This window comes from Pleurodeles waltl, chromosome 6 (assembly GCF_031143425.1).
Source record: "Pleurodeles waltl isolate 20211129_DDA chromosome 6, aPleWal1.hap1.20221129, whole genome shotgun sequence".
Classification (NCBI taxonomy): Eukaryota; Metazoa; Chordata; class Amphibia; order Caudata; family Salamandridae; genus Pleurodeles; species Pleurodeles waltl.
This window is the reverse complement of record NC_090445.1, coordinates 713,821,063-713,847,353: the sequence shown is the minus strand read 5'-3', so window position 1 is coordinate 713,847,353 and position 26,291 is coordinate 713,821,063. Positions and strand designations below refer to the sequence as shown.

Genomic DNA, 26,291 nt, shown 5'->3' with positions numbered 1-26,291 from the left:
TACACATGCTGTGCATAGACTACAAAGCAGTTAGTCCTCCCATAAAAGCTGTGGTTAGCCGGTAGGAGTTGAAGTTGTTTGAAATAATGTTCTGAGTACAACTTGACCTACTGTGGCTTGGTGTGTGGCTAAAACAACTACACAATAGTGTTTAGTAAATGTATGTGGTGTTGACCAAGTAGCTGCTTTACATATTTCAGCCATTGGTATGTTTCCTAAAAATGCCATTGTAGCACCTTTCTTCCTTGTGGAATGTGCTTTAGGAGTAACTAAGAGCTGCCTTTTGGCTTTAACGTAGCATGTTTGGATGCATCTTACTATCCATCTTGCTAATCCTTGTTCTGAATTGGGGTTACCAGTATGAGGTTTTTGAAAGGCTACAAACAGCTGTTTAGTTTTTCTGAATGGTTTTGTTCTATCTATATTGTACATCAGTGCTCTTTTAATATCTAATGTATGTAGACCTCTTTCTGCCACAGAATCTGGCTGTGGGAAAATACTGGCAGTTCCACTGTTTGATATGAAAAGGTGATACTACTTTTGGAAGAAATTTGGGGTTAGTTCGTAGTACGACTTTATGTTTGTGTACTTGTATGAAAGGTTCTTCAATAGTGAAAGCTTGAATTTTACGGACTCTTCGCAAAGCTGTAATTGTGACTAGGAAGGTAACCTTCCATGTTAAGAATTGCATTTGACATGAGGGCATAGGTTCAAATAGTGGGCCCATAAGTCGCGTAAGCACTATGGTTAAATTCCAAGAAGGAACTGGAGGTGTTCTGGGTGGAATGATGCGTTTTAACGGGAACTCTAAATAAAGCGCTGTGCTGTATATTTTGTAAATATACTGAAATTGCAGTAAGATGTATTTTTATAGAAGAGAATGCTAAATTAGATTTTTGTAAATGAAGTAAATAGCATACAATATCTTGTATTGATGCTGTAAGAGAGGCAATCTGTTTAGATTGACAATAATATACAAATCTTTTCCATTTGTTTGCATAGCACTGCCTGGTAGTGGGTTTTCTTGCTTGTTTAATCACTTCCATACATTCTGATGGTAGTTGTAAATACCCAAACTCTAGGATTTCAGGAGCCAATTCACCAGATTGAGTTTGTTGGGATTTGGGTGTCTGATCTGCCCTTTGTTTTGTGTCAACAGGTCTGGTCTGTTTGGGAGTTTGGAGTGTGGTACTACTGATAGGTCTAATAATGTTGTGTACCACGGTTGACGGGCCCACGTTGGTGCTATGAGTATCATACTGAGTGGGTTTTGACGCAATGTTTTGACTACAAACGGAATGAGTGGGAGAGGGGGAAAAGTGTAAGCAAATATCCCTGACCAATTGATCCATAGAGCATGGCCCTTGGATAGGGGATGTGGGTGTCTGGATGCGAAGTTTTGGCATTTTGCGTTTTCGCTTGTGGCAAACAGATCTATGTTTGGTGTTCCCCATTGTTGAAAGTATTTTGAAGTACTTGGGGGTGAATCTCCCACTCGTGTGTTTGTTGATGATTTCTGCTGAGAACATCTGTGAGTTGTTTGTGTATCCCTGGGATATATTATGCTACCAGGTGAATTTGGTTGGGTATTGCCCATTTCCAAATCTTTTGAGCTAGGAGGGAGAGTTGGGACGAATGTGTCCCTCCTTGCTTGTTGAGGTAATACATGGTGGGCATGTTGTCTGTTTTGATCAGGACATTCGTCTGAGTGAGAAGAGGCTGAAAAGCTTGGAGTGCTAGAGAAACAGCTAACAACTCTAAGTGATTTATGTGTAGCTGTTTGTGTTGGGCATCCCATTGTCCTTGGAGGTTGTGATTGTTGGGGTGAGCTCCCCAGCCGATCATTGATGCATCTGTTGTAATTATGGTCTGAGGCACAGGGTCTTGAAACGCCCGCCCTTTGTTTAGGTTTGTGGAATTCCACCACTGAAGGGACATGTATGTTTGGCGGTCTATCAACACTAGATCTTGAAAATGACCATGTGCCTGTGACCATTGTTGTGCAAGGCACTGTTGTAAGGGCCGCAATGTTTAGTCTTGCAAGTGGAACAATTGCAATACATGATGCCATCATTCCGAACATCTTCATGACAAATCTGACAGTGTACTGTTGACCTGTCTGTATCTGTGTGATTGTATTTTGGAATGCTTGTATTCTTTGCATATCTGGACATGGTATCGTTTTTTGAGTATTTAGTATTGCACCTAAATACTGTTGTATTTGCGCTAGTTGCAGTTGTGACTTTTGGTAATTTTTTGAGAACCCTAGCATGTGCAGGGTTTGTATTACGTATTGAGACTGCGCATGACTGGTTGATTTTATCAGCCAATCGTCTAGATATGGAAACACATGTATATGTTGTCTTCTCAGAAAGGCTGAGACTACTGCTAGGCACTTTGTGAATACCCTTGGAGCTGTTGTTATTCCGAAGGGTAACACTTTGAACTGATAGTGGTTTCCTTGAATGACAAACCTGAGATATTTTCTGTGTGCCAGATGGATGGGTATATGAAAATACGCATCCTTGAGGTCTAATGTGGCCATGAAATCGTGTTTTTGAAGTAGTGGGATAACATCCTGGAGAGTTACCATGTGAAAGTGTTCTGACAGGATGTAAAGGTTGAGGGTCCTGAGATCTAATATTGGCCTTAGGGTGCCATCCTTTTTGGGAATCAGGAAGTACAGTGAGTCAACTCCCGCCCCTATTTGATTTTGTGGCACGGGTTCTATTGCTTGTTTGAGTAATAAAGATCTGACTTCTTCCTATAACAGCCTGATGTGTTCTGTTGATAATTTGTGTGGTTTTGGTGGAATGACTGGAGGAGTTTGTATCAACTGTAGGCAATAACCATTGCGGATAATTGATAGTACCCAATTGTCTGTGGTAATGTGTTGCCAATTGGTGTGGAACCTTTGTAGTCTTCCTCCCACAGGGAAGGTGTGGAGTGGAAGGGAATGAAACAAGTCACTGTTTGGTGTGCTGTGAGGTTTGTTTATATGTTTGGTATTTCCCTCTTCTTCTGGGATACTGTCCCCTATATGTGCCCTTAAAACCACCACCACCTTGGTATTGAGGTTGGTAGGCTGGTTTTGCCTGCGATGTGGATGCCTCTGCTGTTTGAGCTCTAAATCCACCTCTAAACTGAGGTTTCCGGAAGGATCCCCTTTATGGTGGGGTGTATAGTGCACCCATAGCTTTTGCGGTGTCTGAATCCTTATGCAATTTTTCAATTGCATTGTCCACTTCTGGGCCAAAAAGTTGTTTTTTGTTGAATGGCATATTCAACACCACTTGTTGGATTTCGGGTTTGAAACCCGAGGACCTGAGCCATGCATGCCTCCTTATTGTTACAGCAGTGTTGACACTCCTGGCAGCTGTGTCTGCTGCGTCTAGGGCAGACCTAATCCGGTTATTGGTGTATGCTTGCCCTTCCTCCTTTATTTGCTGTGCCCTTTTTTGATGTTCCTTGGGGAGATGCTGGATTATATCTTGCATCTCATCCCAATGGGCCCTGTCGTATCTAGCCAACAACGCCTGTGAGTTGGCTATTCTCCATTGATTGGTTGCCTGGGATGCAACTCTCTTCCCTGCAGCATCAAATTTCCTACTCTCTTTGTCTGGTGGGGGTGCATCACCTGATGACTGTGAGTTTGCCCTCTTTCTGGCAGCGCTTACTACTACGGGGTCTGGAGGGAGCTGCTGTGTTATGTAGACAGGATCAGAGGGAGGTGGCTTGTATTTCTTCTCTATCCTGGGAGTAATTATCCTTGCTTTGACTGGCTCGCTAAATATTTGTTCAGCGTGTTTTACCATGCCGGGGAGCATAGGGAGCGATTGGTATGTTGAATGTGTGGAGGAGAGTGAATTAAACAAAAAATCGTCCTTCAACGTTTCAGTGTGCATGGTGACACTATGGTATGCTGCGGCCCTAGCTAAAACTTGATTGTACACTCTGTACTAGCCTCAGGTGATGAAGGCTTAGAAGGATAGCAGTCTGGGTCGTTGTCGGGAATGGGATCTGGATCATAAAGATCCCATGGGTCTACACTGTCTTGTTGCGAGTCAAACGAATGTGATGGTGACTGCCAATGGTGTAGGACTGGTAAGAGGAGAGATATGCAGGTGTGGAGAGTGAGGAGGAGAATGAGGAGGGGAAAACTGAGGAGATGGTGGTCTCTCCTTTGGCTTTGGTACTTTAGCTGGAGGCTGTGTAGTGTCCAATTCCTCCTGAAAGGCTAATTTCCTCTTAGGTTTTATAGGAGGTGCTGTTAAGATTCTGCCAGTTTCTTTGTGGATATGAATCCTGGCTTGCCTTTCATCCATGACTTCAAGTATTGGCTGTACTTGGGAGTCCTCCTCAGAAGTTGTGTGGCTTTCTTTGAGTGTTTTTAGAAAGTCCATGCTCCTCGTGTAACCTGCTCTTTTCGGCATCGAAAAAGATGTTGTAGTGGATGGTCTCGGCTCTGAAAAGAATTTCAGAAATTTCCAATCCGAAGAGTGGTGTTTGCTCGAGTCGGAGACGGAGCCTTTCGTCGACTGCAATGGTTTTGGACGAGTGGCCTTTTGCGATGCCGAACTGGCTGTTTGGTCACCGGGTGTCTTCTTTCGGGTCGAGCCATGGCCTTCCGGCAGTGGCGTACCCAAAGCCTTATATTTCGGCCTCTGAGATGGTACAGGGGCAGGCGTACTCACGTGTTGTCCTGCTGTGACTGGTCTGTCTTCCTCAGATTCCTGGTCGAAGTCAGAACCTAAAACGGAGACTGCTGTCTGCATGATCTCTTCCTTTTCGACGTTGAGATGTTAGGAGCTTTTGGACGCCTTCTCGAGCCTTTGTGCTCTTCTGTCCCGAAGTCTCTTTTTTGATTGGAAGGTTCGGCAGGCCTCGCAATTCTCTTCCCGATGATCTGGGGAAAGGCAAAGATTACAGACGAGGTTTTGGTCTGTATAAGGGAATTTGGCGTGGCACCGAGGACCGATTTGGAATGGAGTCCGATCCATGAGGCATCCACTTGGTCGGCCCGACCAGGTCCGAGTTGGGCGTGCGTGCCCCGAAGGGCGAGTAGAAATGTCTCGTTCCACGGTACCGAAGTGTCGATAGAAGATGTAACCCGATCTATACAATACTGATGAAAAATGAAGCGTTTTCAAAGTTTTCCGATTTGAACTATCGGAGCAAAAGGAAGCACGTCCGAACCCGACGGCGGAAAGAAAACAATCTAACATGGAGTCAATGCCCATGCGCAATAGAGCCGAAGAGGAGAACTCACTTGATCCCTTGACTTGAAAACACTTCTTCGAAGAAAAACAACTTGTAACACTCCGAGCCCAACACTAGATGGCAGAAGTATATGCACAGCATGTTTATCTGCAGCTACACATGCCATCGAACACAAAGCATTTTTTTTGTTAATAACTTTGGCGCCATTTGACAAATCTTCAGCAAATTTTCAAAACTAAATTGCCACTCACTTTAGGGGCTGTGTGGCAAGTTTTGGGGAGAATCCTCAAGTGGGGGCTGAGAAAAAGCAAGGGGTTCAAAATGCTTTTTCCCCTACGCAATATCTATAGGGATTTTGCAGTTTTTTAACACAAGTACAGTCTTAACCACTGAATGGAATTATACCAAATTCGGCAGAAAGCTGGACCGTGGTCTTGAAAGATCTCTTTTTGTTACTTGGTGCAAATGTGGTCAGTAGTTTTGGAGTTATTAAAAAAATAAAAATTGTTTATCTAGGGATGCAGATCCTTTGCCGATCCACTCATGGAGAATCAGTGGATCCCGAGCCAAAAGCAAGCCGCAGATTGTCCAGCCGCAACCTGAAAGGTAAGTTGTTTCGCGGCTGGGCAAGGGGAGAAAACATGAATAAAAACTCACATTAGGGGTCAGGAGAGAGGTATCACGACCGCATTGGGTACATGGGGGGTCTCTGAGGAACCTCTTATCGCTGGATCCATCGCAGCACTCATAGCTGTCCCCAATATAACTTTGCGGTGGATCAGCAGATCTGTAGCTCACTGGGGGAAAAAACAAACCCACTCACATACCAAACGGGTGCCTCAACGTTACGAGGCTGGGTGCATGCGGGGTGGTTGGAGGCATAGCCTAGCCACTGGCCAGGCTCTGCAGAAAACCCCTACAGCGCACAGCCAAAGGATGTGTTGCGGCAGTGGTTGTATTAACACATGGTAATTATTATATATTACTTTAAGTTTTAAAAGAAAACATAGAAATGCACTGAAAAATCCAAAGGTTACACAGGCTACAGGGACGTTATGTTTTGCACACACAAAACCTTAGAAATTCCGCAGATCTAGTTATACTTATCTGAAGAAACTATAATGCGTGCTGGTATAAAACTATGGCCTAAAGTTACTTAACATAGGTATAACTATAAATGCTGAATTTGTATGGTTTTGTGTGTAAAACGTGAACCTAACTATAACGTTCCTGTAACCTTTGTTTTTTCAGTAATATATATATATATATATATATATATATATACTTACTGACTGGAGAAGGTGAACAAAACTGTTATGAACGAGGACAAATGTTCAACTTCATAATAAGTTTTATCTCTGTGGAATATATGTATATAGTCCACAGAGATAAAAACTATTATGAACGAGGGCAAATGTTCACCTTCGCCCGCCAGTTTGACACTATCAGAAGACAAAGGCTTTCTGAAAGCAAAATGCAAAGACAAGAGCAATACCACAGGGACTTAACATCAGTAGTGAGCTTGGAAGTAGACACCATTGAGCTGTATTTTTTATGGCTAGACAGGACTTAAAATTTGAGACCACGGAAAAAAGACCAGCCAAGAAAAGGATGACCAGGAAAAAACAGACGAAAACAAGCAAAAACTGGCCGGCAAGGATACAAAAGTAAATCTTGTATACAACTGCAAATTAATTATGATGGCACTTCGATTATTAATTTGCCAGACATTAATCGGAGTCAAGCCGAGGAGCAAATATTAAAAGTAGGCATGTCTTTCTGCCCAGAGAGAAGTTTCGACTATATGCAAACTCGTGTGGATGTATATACATTTATCAGGAAGCTGAAACTCCAAAAATTCTATGCAAAGCGAGTAAAATACTAACTGCAGGGCACTATTCCAACGGAAGATAAGAATTATAATCTTGAAGTGTTTGATATGTAATTGTTAGTGGAATTAAAGCAACTGGAAAATGTAGTACAGAGAATACAAGAAATCATCAATGAGGAGAATATTGTCTCTTTAATGGACTTGGAGATATATGGTGACGCAACCACACCTTTTAAGCCTGTATCTAGCTTCGGGACCTGTTTGCATAGGGATGGTTTGGACATCTTTTTGGAGCTTGTAACAAAAGAGAATGACACTACAAACTTTCATAGGAAAAAAGACAAGCGAAGTTTACCAAACGACTAGCATATGACAATTTGATCACAAAAATTCAAGCTAATTCAAAAGCGGTGATCAGAAATGGTGAGAAAATTGTACTTTGCCCACTACAACTACATATGGAAGAGGCCATGAAACTACTCAATAAAACAGAATGCTACATGAGAACCACGACCCAGAGAATAAAGAAAGTCGAAGTTAAATTCCACAGCGAGCTCACAGAGGGGTGCAACAAGGGCTTATTAACACATGAAGAATTTATTTTCCCTAAGAATGATAACCCCAGAATACCGATCTTTTACCTAATTTCCAAGGTCCATAAAGATCTCAAGCAATCCCCAGAACGTCCAATCATCTCTGCAATCGACAATTTGCCCTAGAGCATTCAGCTAAGTATGGCTAAATGGTGTTTCGAAAATAACTATTTTTTGTTTGACAACGAAATGTACAGACAGAGGGGAATTGCTATGGGTATCTGCTTCTCCCCAGTTATGCCAATTTGCATATGGGCTGGTGGGAGGAGCAGGTGCTCCGGACAGAATTCAGCAATGCAAGGAATGAAAGCATAATACTGTGGACTAGGTTTACAGACAATGTGTTTGTCATATGGAAGGGATCAGAGGCCAGTACCAGAGAATGTGTTACAGACATTAATAACAACAACCTGAATCTACAGTTTACCAGCTCCATCAGCAGCCCTCAAGTGGTTTTATTGGAATTACTAGTATATGTCAAAAATGACTGGTTAGAGATCAAGATCTATAGGAAATCTGTCACAGGCAACACAGTATTACATGCCAACAGTTTGCCAGCATACCAAACGAAGAAGCACTAAGAGCGCGCAGAAACTGTAGCAAATAAAGTGCATTTGACACTGTCATTAAAGACCGGGTGGTAAGGTTCAAGCAAAGACGGTACATGGATGAGGTGAGCAGTAAATCAATTGAGAAAAGCAAATGCTTGATGAGAAAGAAGTTCTCTTTAAACCTCGCAAGACCAAACAGCAAAGCAAAACTCAATAGAGGTTCATCACCCACTGCAGCACTGAACATATCATAGAAAAATATTAAAAAGGTACTGGCATCTAGTCAGATGTGACCCGGTGATAGGTCCGAAACTTCCACAAAAAGTGGGGTGCACGTTTTGGAGAGTGAGGTCAATGAGGGATAATCTGGTCAAAAAAACTCCTACAAAAATCAGCAAAAGTTAATTGGCTCAAAGGAAGCTGTGGATTCCGCAAGTGTAAGGCACGTGAATATGTTGTCAATAAAATACATTTGAGTACACCTTTGGTAAGAACCCCACAAATAAAAATCAAGGGAGCATACACCTGTAAAACAGAACATGATGTACATGTTCTAGAATGCTCCTGGAGGCTTCAGTACGTGACGAGTCCTCAACACCCAGTCCACAAAAGGATCCTACACCATATCAGAGCCATAAAGAATGGAGACAAGGCCTACCTGGTGGCCAGGCACTTTTCAGACATCCACGGTAGTAATGATAGAGAGTTAAAGTACATTGTCATTGATGTGGTGCCTAGAACCATTAGAAGAGGTAACGGGGTAAGAATCTTAGGAAGAAAACTAGAACCCACATACATATTAAGATTGGTCTGCAAAAACCGTGGGTGGGGAGGCTCAATGTAGATAAAGAGCTGCACACCTATTTTGTAGATTGGAACAAACTTTCTGCCAATTAGGGATGGTACAATGGATTTTAGGTTTTTTGCTTTTCTCTTTCTAGTAGCTTTTCACTGTTTCTTGATGGGGATCCCCACATAAGACACAACATGTATGCTATATGGTTGCAACTCAGTCAAAGAATTAGAGTTAAAGGTTACTGCTTTGCTTGACACGTCATAATGGAACATACATCGCAGTAACAAGACTGAGGAGGCATTACACATTTTTTGATTAGGTTAATATTAGTTTTTTTCTTGGTATTTTTTGTCAGTGTTGTTTTCATTATTCTCTCATTTCTGCATTTCCATGCTCACGCAGGCTGAAAAGCAGAAACGTGCAAGTAGATATAGGTGTTCACATTATAGCATGCCCATGGTCACAGTGAAACCCCAGAGTACTGATTGACCAATATGTCTTGATTAAGGAAATCAATTTCCACTAATGCACTTTAAACTGTGATCATGGAATAGCACTTTTATTATGTTGATAGTGATGCAATGTTTTTGGAAATTAATTTGCACTTTGTCCACTTGAGCTGAATTTGTAAGAATAATCATGTGGGAGTAGACTTTAATGTCCATGTTAGGACGTCCTTGGTCGCAGTGAAATATCAGAACACTGATTTGCCAATATGCCACGATTAAGGAAATTAATTTGTACTAATACATTTTCTATTCAGGACAGTTGTTGTAAGGGTGTTAGATGATTAACCTCAATGCTAATTGAAAAGTACTCTTAGTCGCATCGCAGGCAGTCATGTAGAATACAGCTGTGACCATGGAAGAGCAATCCCATCATGTTTATTGTTATGTAATGATTTCAGAAATTAATTTGCACTGATGCAAACTTTTTTTCTTCTAGGATGAGTTACTGTGTTCCTCAAATGCATCAAAATATACTTTTGACTTTAGGGCAAACAATTATGTGTAAAACATTGAGATCACGCAATAACCAAAGATATTCAAACATTATCTCTACTATGCTTATTCTCATGGACGTAAATACTGTAAACTAAATGGTGGTTCCCCTAATGTGAACAAGTCTCTTGTGAGCCGAAACACGTCACTGACGACTTTCTGTGAATAAACAGCAAAACAGTGGGCCCTGTTGTGCTGGCGTCTGGTAACAGATTCGGAGACCGGATCCTGCTGAGATTTTTATCTTGGGATTCATCCGATAACTTTTAAAAGTTCTTCCATAAAAGGTGACTGACTCTTCCAAATAACCTTATTAGCAGAGTAAACACTTTGCCCTAGTTTGAACATTTCACTTTTTTTTTTTTTTTTTTTTTAAATGGCCTTTGTAATCAAAAAGAAAAAGCTTTGGTCAGTCTCTTGATAAGCAGTTGTATAGAGAGGTAGGCTACTACACAAGTGTTACTAACTGGCTTATCGGATACACTTATATTCCACAGTAAAATAATCTCAACCTACAGGAGTCTTTGCTAAAACATTTTTGCTTTGCACAATGCACAAACATGTTTCCAATTGGCAATGGACTCCAGGAGATCCCTGGCTTACATGCAACTGTCATATGAATTTTAAAGCATCTGGTTGTTACATGAAAGTTCAGTAATGCTGGGTTGAGGAGCGAGTTATCTCGGTGGCTACAGCTCACCTTCATGAGGAGCATGATCAGGTACAAAGGAGAGCTGGGGACCTTGAACATCTGTATTTGCATGCGCAAAATGTGAACCAAAGGAAAGCTTACAGGCACTGGTCAAATAAATTGTAATAAGACCCTCTCCTCGGATGCACCTACACAAACTTCTAAGCCAATGGCAAGGTAATTGAGTACACAAGGTAAATGAGTCAACATGGTGAGAAAAAGGGGTGCCCTATCAAAGCAAGCTATATCAGATGTTCTCTGAAAAGAGCAAACAATCATGAGGGTTTAATCTCATTTGCTAATTAAGTCTAACGAGGAGGCACTTCCCCCACCCTTTACGTGCCCATGCTTTCCACTGAGACTTGGAAACACTACCACAGATCCAAGGCCTGCACTCAAATACACACCTAACTTCCACAGCACTGACTATGGTTCAGGATGCTTGCGGCAAGATGCTTCAGGGAAGTTAACACAAGTCAGAACTGCTTGCACATCACTCTAGTCTTTGCGTTGCAGACGGCAGTGCCGTAGAGGTCAGTCATCATTAACCTAGCTTGCTTGAAGTGAGTAAGATTCATGCATGGAGAAAGAAGCACAACTGCAATTTCATTGTTGTAGAAAAGTGCAATCTTTCTGGCATAGTTACACCCACTTTTTGCCTGATGTCAGTGTGTTTAGACTATAGTTCACTAGGATCCTTCTAATCAGGACCGCAGTGTCTGTGCTCTCTCCTCTAAATGTAGTTGCCTGTAAACTTTTTACAACCACAATTGGCATACTGGTGCATGCATATAAGTCCCTAGTATAGGGTACTTAGGCACCCAGGGCATTGGTAAACCAGGGGTCTCCCATGGACTACAGCACATATTATGTCACCCATGGGACCCCATGTAAACTGGGTCTGCAGGCCTGCGATTGCAGCCTGCGTGAAATGGTGCATGCACCCTTTCACCCCTCTGGTAGGCCCTTCAGCCCAAGGACAGGGTGTATGTCCCTAAGTGTGAGGGTACCCCTGCATGAGCAGGGTATCCCTATGGACCCCAGGCCATTTCCTGGACTCTAAGTGTGGGGAAGCCATCTTAACGTATGTAGTGGACGCTGGTCAAGACGAGTGGTCCAACTACATAATAGCTTCTCTGAACCGATGCATGTTTGGTGTCGAACATGTTGGAATCATGCAACTACACTGATTCCAGTGTTTGTTGCATGATACCCTGTACTCTGGGGGTTCCTTAGAGGATCCCCAGTTCTGCCTGTGCAGCCTTATGGGGTCTCGCTGGCAGCCCATGCTGCCGCTGATCCCAGACACTGTTCTGGTGTGCCTGGCTCAGGCTGGAGGAGCACACAAAGAATTTCCTGCAAGGGAGAGGTGTGACCACCTCCCCCTGTGTATTAAGTGCCTAATAGCTGCAGTGGGGTGGCCACTGAGCCCCACCAAAATGCTTTGAAGGGCACATTTGGTGCCCTCCTTGCATAATCCGTTTTGCACCAGTTCAGGAACCCCCTGGTTCCCACTCTGGAACAAAAATGCACAAAGGGCAGGGAAGTGCCCCCCCCCTTATCCAGCTTCCCCCTATGGAGGTGCACAGAGCTCTTCCAGGTGGCCATTTGATTCTGCCATCTTGGGAACAAGATGGGCAGAGGCCCCTGGGAGCATCTGACTGGTTAGGCCAGGTAGATGTTGTCCCTGACCCCCCCCCCTGATAGGTGGGTCACTTCAGAGAGTGACCAACCCCCTTTTAGGGTTACTTAAGGGCTCCCCGAGGGTGGGTCCTCAGATTAGTTGAGCAAGACTCTCCAAGACATCTTCTGCTCCTGGCCTCTGGCACTGCTGCTGGTCTGCTTTGGAATCGAAACACATCTGCTTCTGGTGGGAAGGCTCCCATTGCAAATCTGTTTCTCCGGATCCTGCAAGAAGTCTTCAACATCTAAGACTGTGCATCCTCCAGGGTCACAAGGACTCTGTTTGCACCTGGAAGCACGAAGAAATCTCCCTTGGAGTGAAAGAGTCACTCCCCTGCCTCCGCAGGCACGTCAAGACAACTTCGATTGGATGGTGGGGTATGCTGTTCCTCGAACAGCGAAAGGCTCTGCTTCACACGTGATGTGTCTGTAGCTTCCTCTGGGTCCTGCTTGTCTTCTGACCAAGTTAGGAGACTAAGGGCCCCTGCTCCTGCCACTGGACCGGAATCGCTGTGCACTGCGACTATTGCACTTGCCAAGGTTTGCTGACTCTTCCTCTAGGAGATCTTCAGGAACCAAAAAGCCCTGGCCTCCAGCACTCTGCAAGATCAACCCCTGTCCAGCAACTCCTGGAACATGGAACTTCTGTTTTCTTGTTCTATTGAGGCCTCATTGTGACTCCCTGTGTCCATCGCCTGTGAGTCACTTGAGGGGGCTCCATTGAATTCTGCTGGTCTTCCTGCATGCTGAGGGCCAGCCCTGAATACTCCTCTCCTGGACCTTGCTAGTCCCCAAAACTTTCCAAATACCTCTTCAGCTCCTGCTTGCATTTGCCAGTGTAGTTGGTGACCTGGTTGGTCAATGACACTCCTTGCAATCTGGCGGCCGTCGAGGGACAGCTCATAGGCGACTCCTGGGATCTTCTCCAGCTCCTGAACCCTGCAGTTGGACTTTGGACTTCGTCTTTCACCGACTTGAAGGAACATCACCTCTGGGAGGGTGGGCACTGCCACCTGCACCACCTGGGCACCTCCACGGGTGCTGGACTCTGCCCCTTCCCTTACAGGTCCTCCACGTCTGGAATCAGTCCCTGGGTTCCACTGGCATGGTCCAGTCATGACAGCAGATGGACAATCCGAGGCTTCCACTGACTTCAGAGAGAGTCCCTTCTCCCCTCTGCATCTAGGTCCCTGGTGTAGCTACTCCTGTATTCTAGGTAACCTGGGGTAGGGGCACTCTGTAACCTTCCTCTTGTCTGCTGGTTTCCTCAGGGTCCACTGGGAAGGGTCCTGAATCCCACGAACTCCAACCACTACTCCCTGTGTTAGCTTATGGGACGACTGGGTGGGTAACTACCTTGCACCTAGTCACTGGGGACAGTTACCGTACCGAACCTCTGGTGTTTACATCTACTCCCTGCCCCTAGCTAACTACCACACTTACCTTGGTTGGATTCACTATTTCACATTCCACTTTCTTAGTATATGGTTTGCCCCCCCCATAGGGCCCTGTATATTTGATGCTATTTCTGTTGGTTTGTTTGTGTATATATTGTGTGTAGATATCTCCAAAGGGAGATATACCAAAGCTAGTCTAGTAAGTAGTAGTGCTGTAATAAAGTATCCTTTATTTTAGCAAAGCTTATGTGTTTTTTTCTTGTGAGCGAGTTACTGGCTGACTACTGTGGTATTGCAAGTGCTGTTTATTCCTCCGGGATAAGCTTCAGCTGCTCGCCTCAGCTATCCCGAGAGAGCTTTTGCTAGCTGGACACCTATTCACTATCAATAAGGGTTGCCTGGACTCAGTATAGGGTGCCACACCATAGTTGTACACCATCAACTGAGCCAGCCTCCTACAATTGTCTCATGCAGAGCAGACACTTAAGACAGAAAGAAGGCCATGGATCTACCAATAATCCAGCTACAGGACAGCGTGGGTGCTGGGAGCGGGGAAAGGTGTGCTTTCGGCCAGTGTGTGAGTCTTTTACAGGATGAATGGAGTGCAGCAGCATCGCATATCATGACTGAGTAGATTAAAAGTGTAAAAACTTCACATACAAGGGAAAATGAACACAGCAGCCGCTCACCTGGCTTGGGGCCGGAATGGGCACTTGGAGCAGCACTGGGTGGTTCCCTGCATTCTGTGTCAGCTGTCGGTGGGTGTGGCTCTGTGCTCTTTTCAGATTCATGGCTTTCACTGCCCGTCTCATTCTCCTGGACTTCATTTTCCAGACCTTCCTTTAGCTCGGACACCAGCGGCCTCAGCTCACATCCTGCCTCTTCCAATCTGAACTCCTTCATGAAGTCGCAAGGGTTTGGATCACCTATCTGTGACTCCATTGGCTCTCCTGGGTGGAAAATAAGATGCACTTGTTCAGATCTTAATAGATAAGGGAAAAGAATGCTAATTGCCTACATACCTCAACAACAACATGAAGAATGTTTATTACGTATAACATGTTCTTTAGGACATTACCTGCTCCACTTAAGCAGCCTGGTCTTACTTTAGATGAACGTACTGGGTTATTTTTGCTTTCCTGGAATGTACTCTACCTGCAGAGGTAGCTGGTTCCTCAAAAGCAGGACCAGCGCCTCTCAGGCACCTCCAATACCTGCAGGAGGTTGGCCACCTTGTGTCTGTAAGTTGTTCACTGTAGTGGCGTATTTCATCAACGTACAATGATCAGAATGATAGAAGACAACATTTTACTGGCCGGAGTTTTAAATGACTAACATAACCTAATTTATTGAAGCCACCACGTAGGTATGCAAGACAGTCTACATATCCCAGGGATAAAATGCAAGTTCACTCATTCAGACTCCCCTGTTTGAAAGGCTATTTGTCCCCCAGAGTGACTGACAAGAGAGGTTTTCAGACAAAAACTGGCACTAAATATTTGTTACGCCAGCTATTTTTCAGACAAGTCTTGCTCATGGCTCCTTCCAGATAGCGTGAAACTCACTTTTTTCACATTATACTTTAATAAAGTTGAAGAGAGGATTATTGAGGGACATGGACTCGCAGACACTGTTACTTTTTTCTTTCTATTTCCTTTCCTTACTCGGGTCCATGCTCAAATATGTAAGACTTGTGCATGAAAGTGATCTGTGTGTGTCCTGGTTAACATAGAGTACCTGGTGCCTCACAAGTGATACCACATCCATTAAGGCTTCATCTGACTTGAATTTATTATACAATATGTGAGCCTAACGTGCCTCACAGGACTTTACAAAACCACATAGTTATAAATTTGTATATCAATATATAGGTTACAAAAAAACTTCTACAAAAAACTTGAAAAGTCTAAAATATACCATTTCACTTTGAGGCAAGATTAAAAATAAACATGTAATCGCTAAAACGTATATCAAATCTCCCAATAGGAGAATATAGAATCTTAACATAACTCACTTATACATTACTCACTTTTTACCATTCATCCATAACAACTCTCAAAGGCAATAAATTCGATCTCATTAAAAAAATTACTCTTCGAACGCCATGATCAAAATTCCACCTCAGGCAAAAATTAATCTTACAAGAGGAACTAATACAGAGAAACTTATTTTTATTATTACAGACATTGCTATCCATTTGAATGCTAAGAGCTGGACAAGATTTTTAAGGAATAATTTTAACTCGGCCCTATCCATACCCATAAATACGTCTATTTCCAGCGTAAGCAGAATTTTGCCGAGTGTAAAATTAAGATCATTCACCGTCACAATTTTAAGGGCTAATAATTTCCTCAAAGTATTCTCTTCAGAATGTAGTCATACCCATCACATATGCGCTGGTGAGACCTAAATCTAATCTGATGTCACAGACTGGTGCTAGTCTATTTAGGGAATACAGCTTTCAGGAAATGTTTCCCTCTGCTAAATCCAGGTAAGGCCAGTTTCTATGGTCAACTGATTGCACCGCATATAGTAGGCAAGGAGGAATCTTTATTTGATATAATATTAAAAGATGGGAGAAAATATCCATGTTCATGTGTATTATAAAATGTTCACAGCCCATTTGCATGGCTGTTTGTTATTTGAGTAATGTGGGAGACATGTACCTTTTCATTTAGTGAAGTGCTAAAAATCTTCCCCAAATAAGTATACTCTTACTACTTCCAGGGGTTCTTTCCCCACCTATCATTTAAAGGTGCATTTCTGATGATTTCTGACCTTGAAGATTTAAATTTTACTTTTAGCCGTATTCACTTTCAGAAAATAGCAGTCAGCAAACGTTTTTAAACCATTCAATCTTCTTTGCAAGCCTATCGATGTCACATCTAGAGTTACAATGTAGTCGGCATAGAGCACAGCAGACAAGATAGTTTTTGAAGTGGGGGGGGGGCAGGAGTTGCCTCCTGTGGACTTTGATGATACCATCTGCAAATCCTGAATAAATAATTACAGGGGAAGGAAACAACCCTGTTTTAAACCATTATTTGTTCTAATTTGCTGAGTAATCTCTTGTAATTCCCCAGCAAAATCAATAAAAGCTGCATACTTTAACTGACCTCTGGTTACTACATCTTTTTCCAATATTATGTTCCTTATTGCAATATTGTCTATAGTTGAACAGTTTTTACAAAAACTGGCTTGTTGTAGAGGCAAGATCTCCCTTCCAGTTACCCATCCCTGAATGTGTCTTAATATACTTCTAGTAAAGACTTTCCCTACTGCATTAAGCAATGCGATTTGTCTATAATTCTTCGGGGAATACTCATCTCCCTTTTTATGCAGAGGTACTAGTCTAATGCCCCTCCAAGAAGATGGGACGGCCCTATTAAAATAACAAAGTTTAACAAGCACTTGCAGTGCAATGGGTCTCACATTTGCTTGAGTTAGAGCTATTAGCATTGTAAATTCCTGACTGGACTTTTCTTGCCCCATAAAATGAAAATGAAAAGTAAAACAGTTGACATAAGCAAGTCAATTCAAAGCGCAATGGCCGCCGTGAGTGCGAAAGTTATTAGCTCCCTGCGTGAATGTCTAGAAAGGCTGGCGGCTGGCGGCTGGGATGAAAGGCAAACCGAAACCGGAGGAGGGGCCATCACATGCTGTAACAGGAGGAAGCGTGACGTAGCGTGACGGCCAACAAAATTGCTCACTTAGTGAAATTTCCTGGGAGGGAACTCAGCACACAAAGGAGGGACATTTCACAAAATTCACCCAAAAAAAAATAGCATTTAAAACAAGCACAACAAAGAATGAATAGCAAGAGTGGGCGTGGTTAAACAGCCCACAGAGAGATTACAACAGGCTAGAGCACTTGCGCGCTCGACCCTAAAAATGGGAGTTGAGAAACAAAGGACTTCTCCCTTTATTATGGTGATTGGAGTTTCATCCAGGCTCACAGCAGCGGAAGATCTTGCTTTTAAAATGTAACTTTTTAGGTCGAGCCTAGGCAGCGTGCATGCGCGGTCTGCAAGACCTGGTTTATTCAGTAAAAGGACTTTGATCCCGTCTGCTGCTTACCATAGGTTGACTGCGTGTTGCTCTTCTTTGTTGCCTCCTAACTGGTTCACACAGCCGATACATCACTTACGTTCTTGGCTGAGAAGCACTGGCCAAGTACAGTTTCCTTCCACTTTGAAGTGTTTATCTGTCTGTGGGAACTCTTTTTTTAGTTGTTTACTTGTGTTCTTTTGATGCTATTCGGCATTTACAGTTGTAGCGTGTGTATATTTTAAGTCCACACGGCTTTTATTTTAGCAGTGCAGTACACAGGCTTCAGGTTTCCTAAGCATACACAGTGTAATGTAAACTCATTTTTTAATTTTATTTGTAACAAGTTTAATTTTATTTGTTAAAATTGGCATGTATTTCTTTCTCTTTTTTTTTTTTTTTTTTAGACCTGATGCCAAAACTCGAACTTGGTTCCCCAGTACCAAAGTCAGCAGCTCTGTATGTTACGCCACATCGCTAACTTGTTGTCCTGCTTGTTATGGCAAAGTTTACCCTAACACGCCCAGGGCTATGAGAAGCCGCATCGCATCCAGCTACCACAATGGATCCTGTATGACTGAATGCAACTGTTAGTACAATGGGATTAATTTGTCATTGATCAACTTGCTTTCCCTTCTCTCATCCTCCTTCCAAACCAGAGGCAGTGGTGACTGCTTAAGTAAACCTACAGTGCTTCGTATTCGCATGTAGTTTAAGAGAGAAGATGTAGGGTTTGCGGGGGCCATGTGCTGGCTGTACTGATTCAGAAAATTTAGACCCAGGACTGCAGAAAAAACACTAAAAAGCTTCTACTTTATCAAACACTTTTATTTGGTGCCAGCTACCAATACTCATCCCATTGACTGACACCCGCCCTCCCATTCTTCAACCTGTTCTCCCCCCCACCCCATCCGATTGACAGAGCTAATGACTCGCTGATGGGTGCGACCTATTGGGCTTGCCAATGCTTGTTTTTGTTGCTGCCGCTGCTGGGTCTTTCTTCTCTATCGTCCTTGGAAAGGCATATCTTCCAGCTGTGGAATGGGACAATTTTTAGGGTCGAGCCTTTAGGAGTTAGAAAAAGGCTTGCTTGCTTTCATTAGTGGAAGGCATGCATACGTCATGCCTTTTCCAGTAGTTAGCCCTCCTCGAGTGCAGCGACCAAGTACTGAAAACATGCAAGACTCGCTGTTTCCCATCAGGTTTGTGGGCTTCTTTTTATCTTTTTTTGCAGCGGGATCTCGCTTGGCAGAAGTCGAGAGCTTTGCAAAACATCGACCCTATCACATAGTTAATTGCACTTTTGCCGGTTACGTAGATAATTGCACTTTTGCCAAAAGGTTTCATTACGAGTTAACTGTAGCAGCACGATCTGTTTTTTTCCATTTAATGTGGCAAGACAAATCCGGTTGGGAGTTTACAACTGTAAATAGCTCTAACTTGGAGAAATGTGAGACCCTATTGCATTGCAAATGCTGGTTTTAATTAGCATCATACAACCCTGAAATGTATTCTTTTTTTATTTAAAGAGTATTTTATTGGGATTTTATCCAATAGGAAAATTAAATAAATGAAAAGAAACAATACATTCTACAGTACCATCAAATCAAGTGGGAACAGTAGTTTAGGACATATCATGAGTCGGTCCACATTTATAAAAGTAGAGGGTAGCGATAAGTGTATTCGCTTGCAATGGTGAGGTTAATCAATGTATGTATTGTGACGGAGCGTTTTTTGACGTTATGGTGAATGATTAAGATACCTCAGTAGTAGATGAATGAGATAGAGCAAAAGAGGAGAGACAAGAGAAGAAAAGAAGAAGGTTATAGGGGGTGAAAGTAGGGAGTACATGGGGAATGAGGGGTGGGTAGGGAGAGGAGGGGCAGGAGAGTGGGGAGGGGAAGGGGGAGAACGAGTGAGTGAATGCATGAATGATCAGATGATCGTGGTTACACAGAAAGGTGAGACATAAAGTTGTCTAGTTTTAACTAGAGTTTACCATTTTTCATTGGTGTTGTCTTCAAGTATAAGTTTAGTGCGTTAGTGGCAGTTCTGTTGAATTGGACCCATTCCCACCATGTGTGGGGGGATAGTCTGGGTGAGTCTTTCCATTCAATGAGGATAACTTTAAGACCAGGTGTGACTAGAATGTCCCTTAGAAGACAGTCCTCTTTGTTTAAAGCCTGTTTACTGCCCAGTGTAACAGAGGCTAAAGCAGGAGTCCATTTTGTATGCAGTATTTGAGATATTGTATTACTGATGTCCAGCCCGAACTTTTGGGTGGAGGTACACTCCATTAGCATGTGTTTTAAATCTCCAGTTTCCTTCTCACAGCTCCAACATGTGTCAGAGGATCGGAGGCCTAATTCATAAAGTTTGGCCGGAGTCCAGTGGGCCATATTTGGCAATCCAGTATCTGCTTTGTGCTAGTGAGGGAGTTATGTTGGAAGTGGGGTTACTCCAGGTAGACGGCCAGTCCGGTAAGACCTTTGGAGTATTGTTGGAGGCGGACAGTAGAGTTTCCCGCTTGTCTTGTGTTGGTTTATTTAGTGAGGTTTTTGTGGGGGATAGGAGGGAGTACAGTCGGCAGCTAGGTGGCCACCTTTGGTATATTTTTCTAATGTGTTAGCTAGAGCAGGGAGGGTTGGAGGTTTAAGTTTGGCTGTAAGTGATTTTATTTTAAGGAAATGGTAAAATTGTAGGACTTTTAGGTCAAATTTGTCTTTAATTTGAGAGAACGGTATGGGTTCTGAGGGATGCCAATCTCTTTCACCAGGAGAATATCTTTTCTGCCCATTTCTCTACATACATCGTTCTCCCTTCTAGTTTTACGTTTTCATTGTGCCATATTGAGACTAGACATGAATATTATTTTTTTTAGGTAGTTTGTTGTCAATTTTTTCGGAGTGCCTGTGCATTGCTGGATAGAATGTTTATAGAGTGGTGTGTTTTATTTTTTTTGACAGTTAGAAATGAAGTGAGGGTTAAGGGTTTAGCGAGGGCAATTTCAATAGTGAGCCTTGGTAGCAAGGGGTTGGTGGTGGTTAGGAGCCAGTGGCTCCCCTGTTTCACTAGGAAGGCATGTTGGTATTTCTAGTACTCAGGTAAGTTAAGGCCGCCAAGTGTTTTTTAAATTTTTTTTTTATAGAAAGTCTGTTTCTTTAGGGCAATTCTGGGCTTCTCACAATTCCAGAGGAATTTGGTAAGTAACATGGCTATTTTAGGGAAAAAAAGTGAGTGAGAGGTATATGGGGGAAATGCGGATTAAAAAATTAATGAGGGGGGTTATCATTATTTTGATGGATTCTATTCTACCCCACCAAGTAATTAACCTGGTTGACCATTTGTCTAAACTATCTTTGATGCTACCTAGTATTTTTTCTCAATGAGATCGATGGAGTCTTTAAGGATGTGGGTGAACCATATACCCAGGTATTTTATCTTATCTGGGGCCCATTTAGGTCCATAGGGGCTGATGTGTGAGTTGTTGCAGTACACATTGAGAGGAAGAATGTCGGTCTTTTCCTTATTCAGGTAGTAGCCTGACATCTTAGAGTAGTCGTTGATGGTGGCTATGATGAGCGGCAAAGCAGAGTCTGCCTGGGTGGTAAAAAGGAGAATGTCATTTGCATAGAAAGCTAGTTTTGGTGGGCCTGATGAGAAAGGGATACCGGAGATGAATGGATTTTCTCTGATCAATGTAAATAGGGGTTCTAGCATTGGTAGATATAGTAGGGGGGGAGAGGGGGCATCCTTGTCTGATTCCTTGCTGGAGGTAAAAGGGACTAGACAAGTTTCCATTGATGTTTATTCTAGATTGTGGTTCTTTGTATAGAGCAATGATCATTTTTGAGAGAGCAGGGCCAAATTTGAAGAGGGTGAGTGAAGCTTGGAGGGAGGTCCACGATACCTTATCAAAGGCCTTCGCTGCATCTAATGCTATTGCACAGGTTGGTTGGTGCAGGAGTTTACCTATTTCAATCACATGGCTAAGAAGTATGACATTATCCGTGCTAAATCTCCCTTTGATGACAGGCTCTATTCTGAGGGCTAGGATCTTTGCGTATATTTTGCAGTCTGTGTTAATGAGGGATATGAATCGGTAGTTCTTGGGATTGAATGGGTCTTTCCCTTCTCTGGGTATAACAATTATGGTTGTCTCTGTGGCGGAGCCCTCAACGGATCCAGTGGAGGAGAAGTGGGCAAATATGTCTTCTAAGGGAATGATTAGGGAGGTACCCCAAGTTTAATAGAATGATGCCGGGATGCTGTATGTGCCATAAGCCTTCCTGGCTTTCATTGTTTTGATCGCGTTTATGATTTCTTTGTGAGAAATCGGTTGTTCCAGTGATTGTTTTGTTAATTCATCTATCTAAGTTACATTCATTTTGTTGAGGTAGTTTAAGCATATGTCATAAGATGTGTTATTACTTTTGCAGTAGAGGGTATGGTAATATATTTTACAGGTTTTTAGGATGTCCTTCTCGTTTGTCGATGATCGTTGTTTATAGAGGTTATTCTTGCCTTCTGGCGGGTCTATTTTAAATAAGACGCAAGTATTTTGCCAGCTTTATTACGTCCACAGAAATTGATGACTGTGTTTTTGGACTATTAGATGGGCTTTGTTACTCAGAATCCTGTTGTATTCATACTTGAGTTTAATTAGATTGTTTAATTGACAGTTGTAGTTGGTGTGTTTGAGATCTTTCTCTAATGATTTTATTTTTAGTTCTAGTTAGTATAAGGTTTTGTTGTCTAGTTTATCTTTGACATAAGTTTAAACATGTGCCCGCAGATAGTGCATTTCAGGGTGTCCCCGATGATTTGTGCATTTGGACCAGAAGATCTATTGATTTCTGTATTAATATATCTATTTTTTTATATTTCCTTGAAGGAGGGTTCCTCCGTAAGGAGGTCGTTCATTCTCCATGTTTTTGATCCTGATGTATTGCAAGCGATATAATGGAGTAATGAAATACAGGCATGGTCTGAGACTAGGATTGGTTCAATGGTTGAGGAAGAAGTGGCTGAAACGTGAGTTTTGTCAATTAAGATACAATTGATATGAGAAAATGTATTGTGGGGATGGGAGAATTTTTTTTAATCTTTCCCAGTGGAATTGAATAGTCTCCATGTGTTTAGCAATTGTTTATGGAATTTGTTGGGTTTAAATGGACACGCATAATTTCTGTCAAGGGTGGCATCCCAAGGTAAATTGAAATCTCCTGCTAGAATCATTCTGCAGTTTGGAGGTAACGTTGAGAGTGTCTAATTAAGATTCATTGAAAATGTAGGGTTGTCGTTATTTGGGGAATAGATGTTCATGACTATAATTTCAGTGTTATCCCTGTGTAACTTAGTAAGAAACCATCTGCCTTCGGTGTCTGCTTCTAAGGACAGGATATTGAGGCCAGAAGCTTTTGAGATAAGGGTGAGCAGCCCATTTTTTTTGCTTGTGGCTGGGATGCATGATAAGTCACTAACCCATGCTTTTTTTTTTTTGGAGGACTGCCTCTTTCATGGCCACCTTGGTTTCTTGAAGGAGAATGAGGTCTCCCTTAAGTTTGTGTGCAATAGTCTATGATTTTCTGTCATTTGGTTGGGTGATTTAGACCCTAGATATTAAGGGAGAGTATTTTTATGTTCTGCATTTTTGTGGGAGGAGAGTTTTCTTGTCAATATAACCAGATAAATGGCAGTTATCGTTTGCCGGAGAGGTTTGGGGGGGGTACGGAGGGCAGGTGTGTTTGTAGGGATAGAATAGGTGAGAGAGGAATGGGCGGGGGTAGCGAGGAGGACAAGGAGATAGATTAACAGATCAGGAGGGAAGATATGAAAGGAAAAAAGAAAATGGAGAAGAAAATTATATTTGCGATGAGAATCTAGATACCATGGAGAGGTATCTGACAGAATCTACCTGAGGAGAGGCGATGGAGGCCACAAGTGCTCAAGCCCAGGTCCGGAGTGCAGTCTTGCCACACCCTGTATGGAATGGGATGTGTATTAGGAGTCACAGCAGTGTCTAAGTATGGTATGTTTACCTATATTGTATGGTGGCTGGAGTGCCTGGCATTGTTTCCATAGCGGTGCCTACTAAGTTAATTGCCATTTAGTGGAAGTGGATAATAATGTATATTCTGTTTACATTAATGTATTTGCAGGTATAGTGGTTGTAGTATATATAGAAAGTGTAATATTTGAAGTGAGCGAGGTGGCTATTTGTGGGATGGGTGTTAGTTGGTGACACATATGTCATTATTTCTGCTGAGATAAGTTTTTAGGTCAACAGCTAGGCTTGTGAAAAATGGTACCCGATGTATTTCATAATTATGGAGTACAATGTACAGTTTGCAGTAAATTCTCTACTTACTGTCATTATAGTGTTAACATAATATCAACACAGTGTCAACGTAGAGCCAACAGAGTTTCAACGAGTTATCAGTAAGAACTAACATATATCATCAGCCTAGTACCAGCATAATGTTCACATAGTGCCAGCATATTCCCAACATAGAGTCAACACATATCAAAGTGAGTCGGCCAAGTGACCCCAGGTTACAGTATTGCAAGTAGTGCGGACAAATGTCAGTGATTTTTGAATTGTCCAACCTGTGGGTCAAAACGCAGTTTCGATAACTGGACAACAGCTAAGTACCCATTGGATGGCACTAGATTTGTATGATATTATCAATGTGAGGCTGATATTAATATTGATTAACATCACTATGAGATTTGATAAATCGAAATTATGTTGAAAGTGAGAAGATGAAACATTTCAATAAATCCATCATCGGGTTGAAGTGAATTATAAAACATCAGATTTAACCACAGCAGGTTGAAGGTAGTTCTATAGATGCAGTACCAGTTGTTGAGGAAGAGAAGAGAAATCTTACCATTGGTTAGGGTTAACAGTAGGTTGTTAGGTTGATTGTTAGGTTATCAGAAGGTTAGTAGGTGCTAGTTAGTTAGTTTAATTAAGGTTTTGTAAATTGCTGACCACTTTATTTATTCTGGGTTTGAGGAAGGGGAAGCAACTCAAACAAATATTTTGACCTGTTATAGTTATTATGGATGAATGAGCTTGTATGCCCTTTTGTCTCTTCCATGGGTCGATCAAAATTCTCCAGCATTATGCGAAGAATGTGAATTGGGTTTTGTTGAGGCCATTAGTGAGCAGCCTTGATTATCATTTGTTACTAAGTGAGTAGAAAGTTAGTGAAGTAGGAAGTATTCGTGTTAGCCATTCCTTCTGAGTTTTTTAAGAAGTCATTTTCAGGTCTTGGATTTCTGCACCGTATGAGTCCAGTTCCTTAGGGTCTTCAAAAATGATGGTTTTGCCATTTTAAGTTGTTTTTATTTGTGCATGACCAATAAACAAAAATTGTATTGACAGATCTTTCAGAGTTTTCCTTTGGGAAAGGAATGCCTTTCGTTTCTTGACGGTGTCTTTGGAGTCATCTTGAGATATCACAATGAAAGAGCCTTGCCACTTAATTCTCTGTATTTTCTTCATCTGTATGAGGATGGATTCAGTATGTGAGTAGCGGAGGGGGCTGAAAATGAGGGCTCTTGGAGCTTCGCTGTTTGCAGGCTTATGTGTGGGCACTCTGTGCACTCGGGTTATTTCAAAGTCCTTTTCTAAGTTTATATTGAGTACTTGAGGGATCCATTTTTCAATGAAGGTTGCACAGGAAGAAGCTTCGTTTTGCTAGGAAGTCCAAAAATGCGCACGTTGCCCCTTCTATTTCTATCTTCGTGTTCAGTGATGTTTCTTTCAAGTTGAGCCAGTCTCACGGTGGTGGTTGATAAATGTTTAGTAAAGTTGTATTTGTGGTCTTCTAGGAGGTTTATCCGTGATTCTATTTCAAAGACTCTGCCACATAGTTGGAACAAAATACAAGTTAAATATCAAAAGTGACCTATTGGCCAAATGTGCTGATCCATTTGAAAAAACACACAATGCATTGTGCTGGATTGAAGGGATGAAAAAAACAAATAAATGACCAGGTTAAAAATTCAGTTTTTGGTACACTTCCACATACAAGCCTATTACTAACAAAACATAAAACTAGAATATACATATTCCAATGCAAGCACATTCCTCTCCTTTGTGTTTCTGGCTGGTTTAGTTTTCAATTACTTCCAAATATAAAGATTTTGCTCACTCATTAGAGCATCATAGTTTTAATATTTTATCATTAAATGTCTAATGACTCATCAACACTGGTCAAGAAATGATTCTAAATTACCAATGTACCTATCTTTCGGCAAAGGAATCCAATCAGATTATGTAAATTAACATAATGGACTGTGCTGAAGCCTATTATAAGATAAATGTTAATAATCACCACAGCGTTTAAACTTTGTACAATTGCCCCTATTCAAGTCCTTTGGAGCTGGACTCAAACAGTTTTCACAGAATCAAAACAACATATGATAAATTATAAATCACGTGGTAAAGGGGGAATTTTTCTTTTTTTC

The 26,291-nt window shown here is 42.1% G+C and overlaps 1 protein-coding gene across 6 annotated transcripts in view; it reads right to left on the bottom strand.

Moving 5' to 3' along the window:
• Positions 1-26,291, bottom strand: part of ATE1 (arginyltransferase 1) — a 412,370-nt gene that overhangs the window by 278,619 nt on the left and 107,460 nt on the right. For all 6 annotated transcript variants that reach the window (XM_069239196.1, XM_069239195.1, XM_069239197.1 and 3 more), the window contains exon 5: positions 14,453-14,713. In XM_069239196.1, coding sequence (XP_069095297.1) covers positions 14,453-14,713 — 261 coding nt within the window. The remainder of the gene's footprint in view (positions 1-14,452; positions 14,714-26,291) is intronic.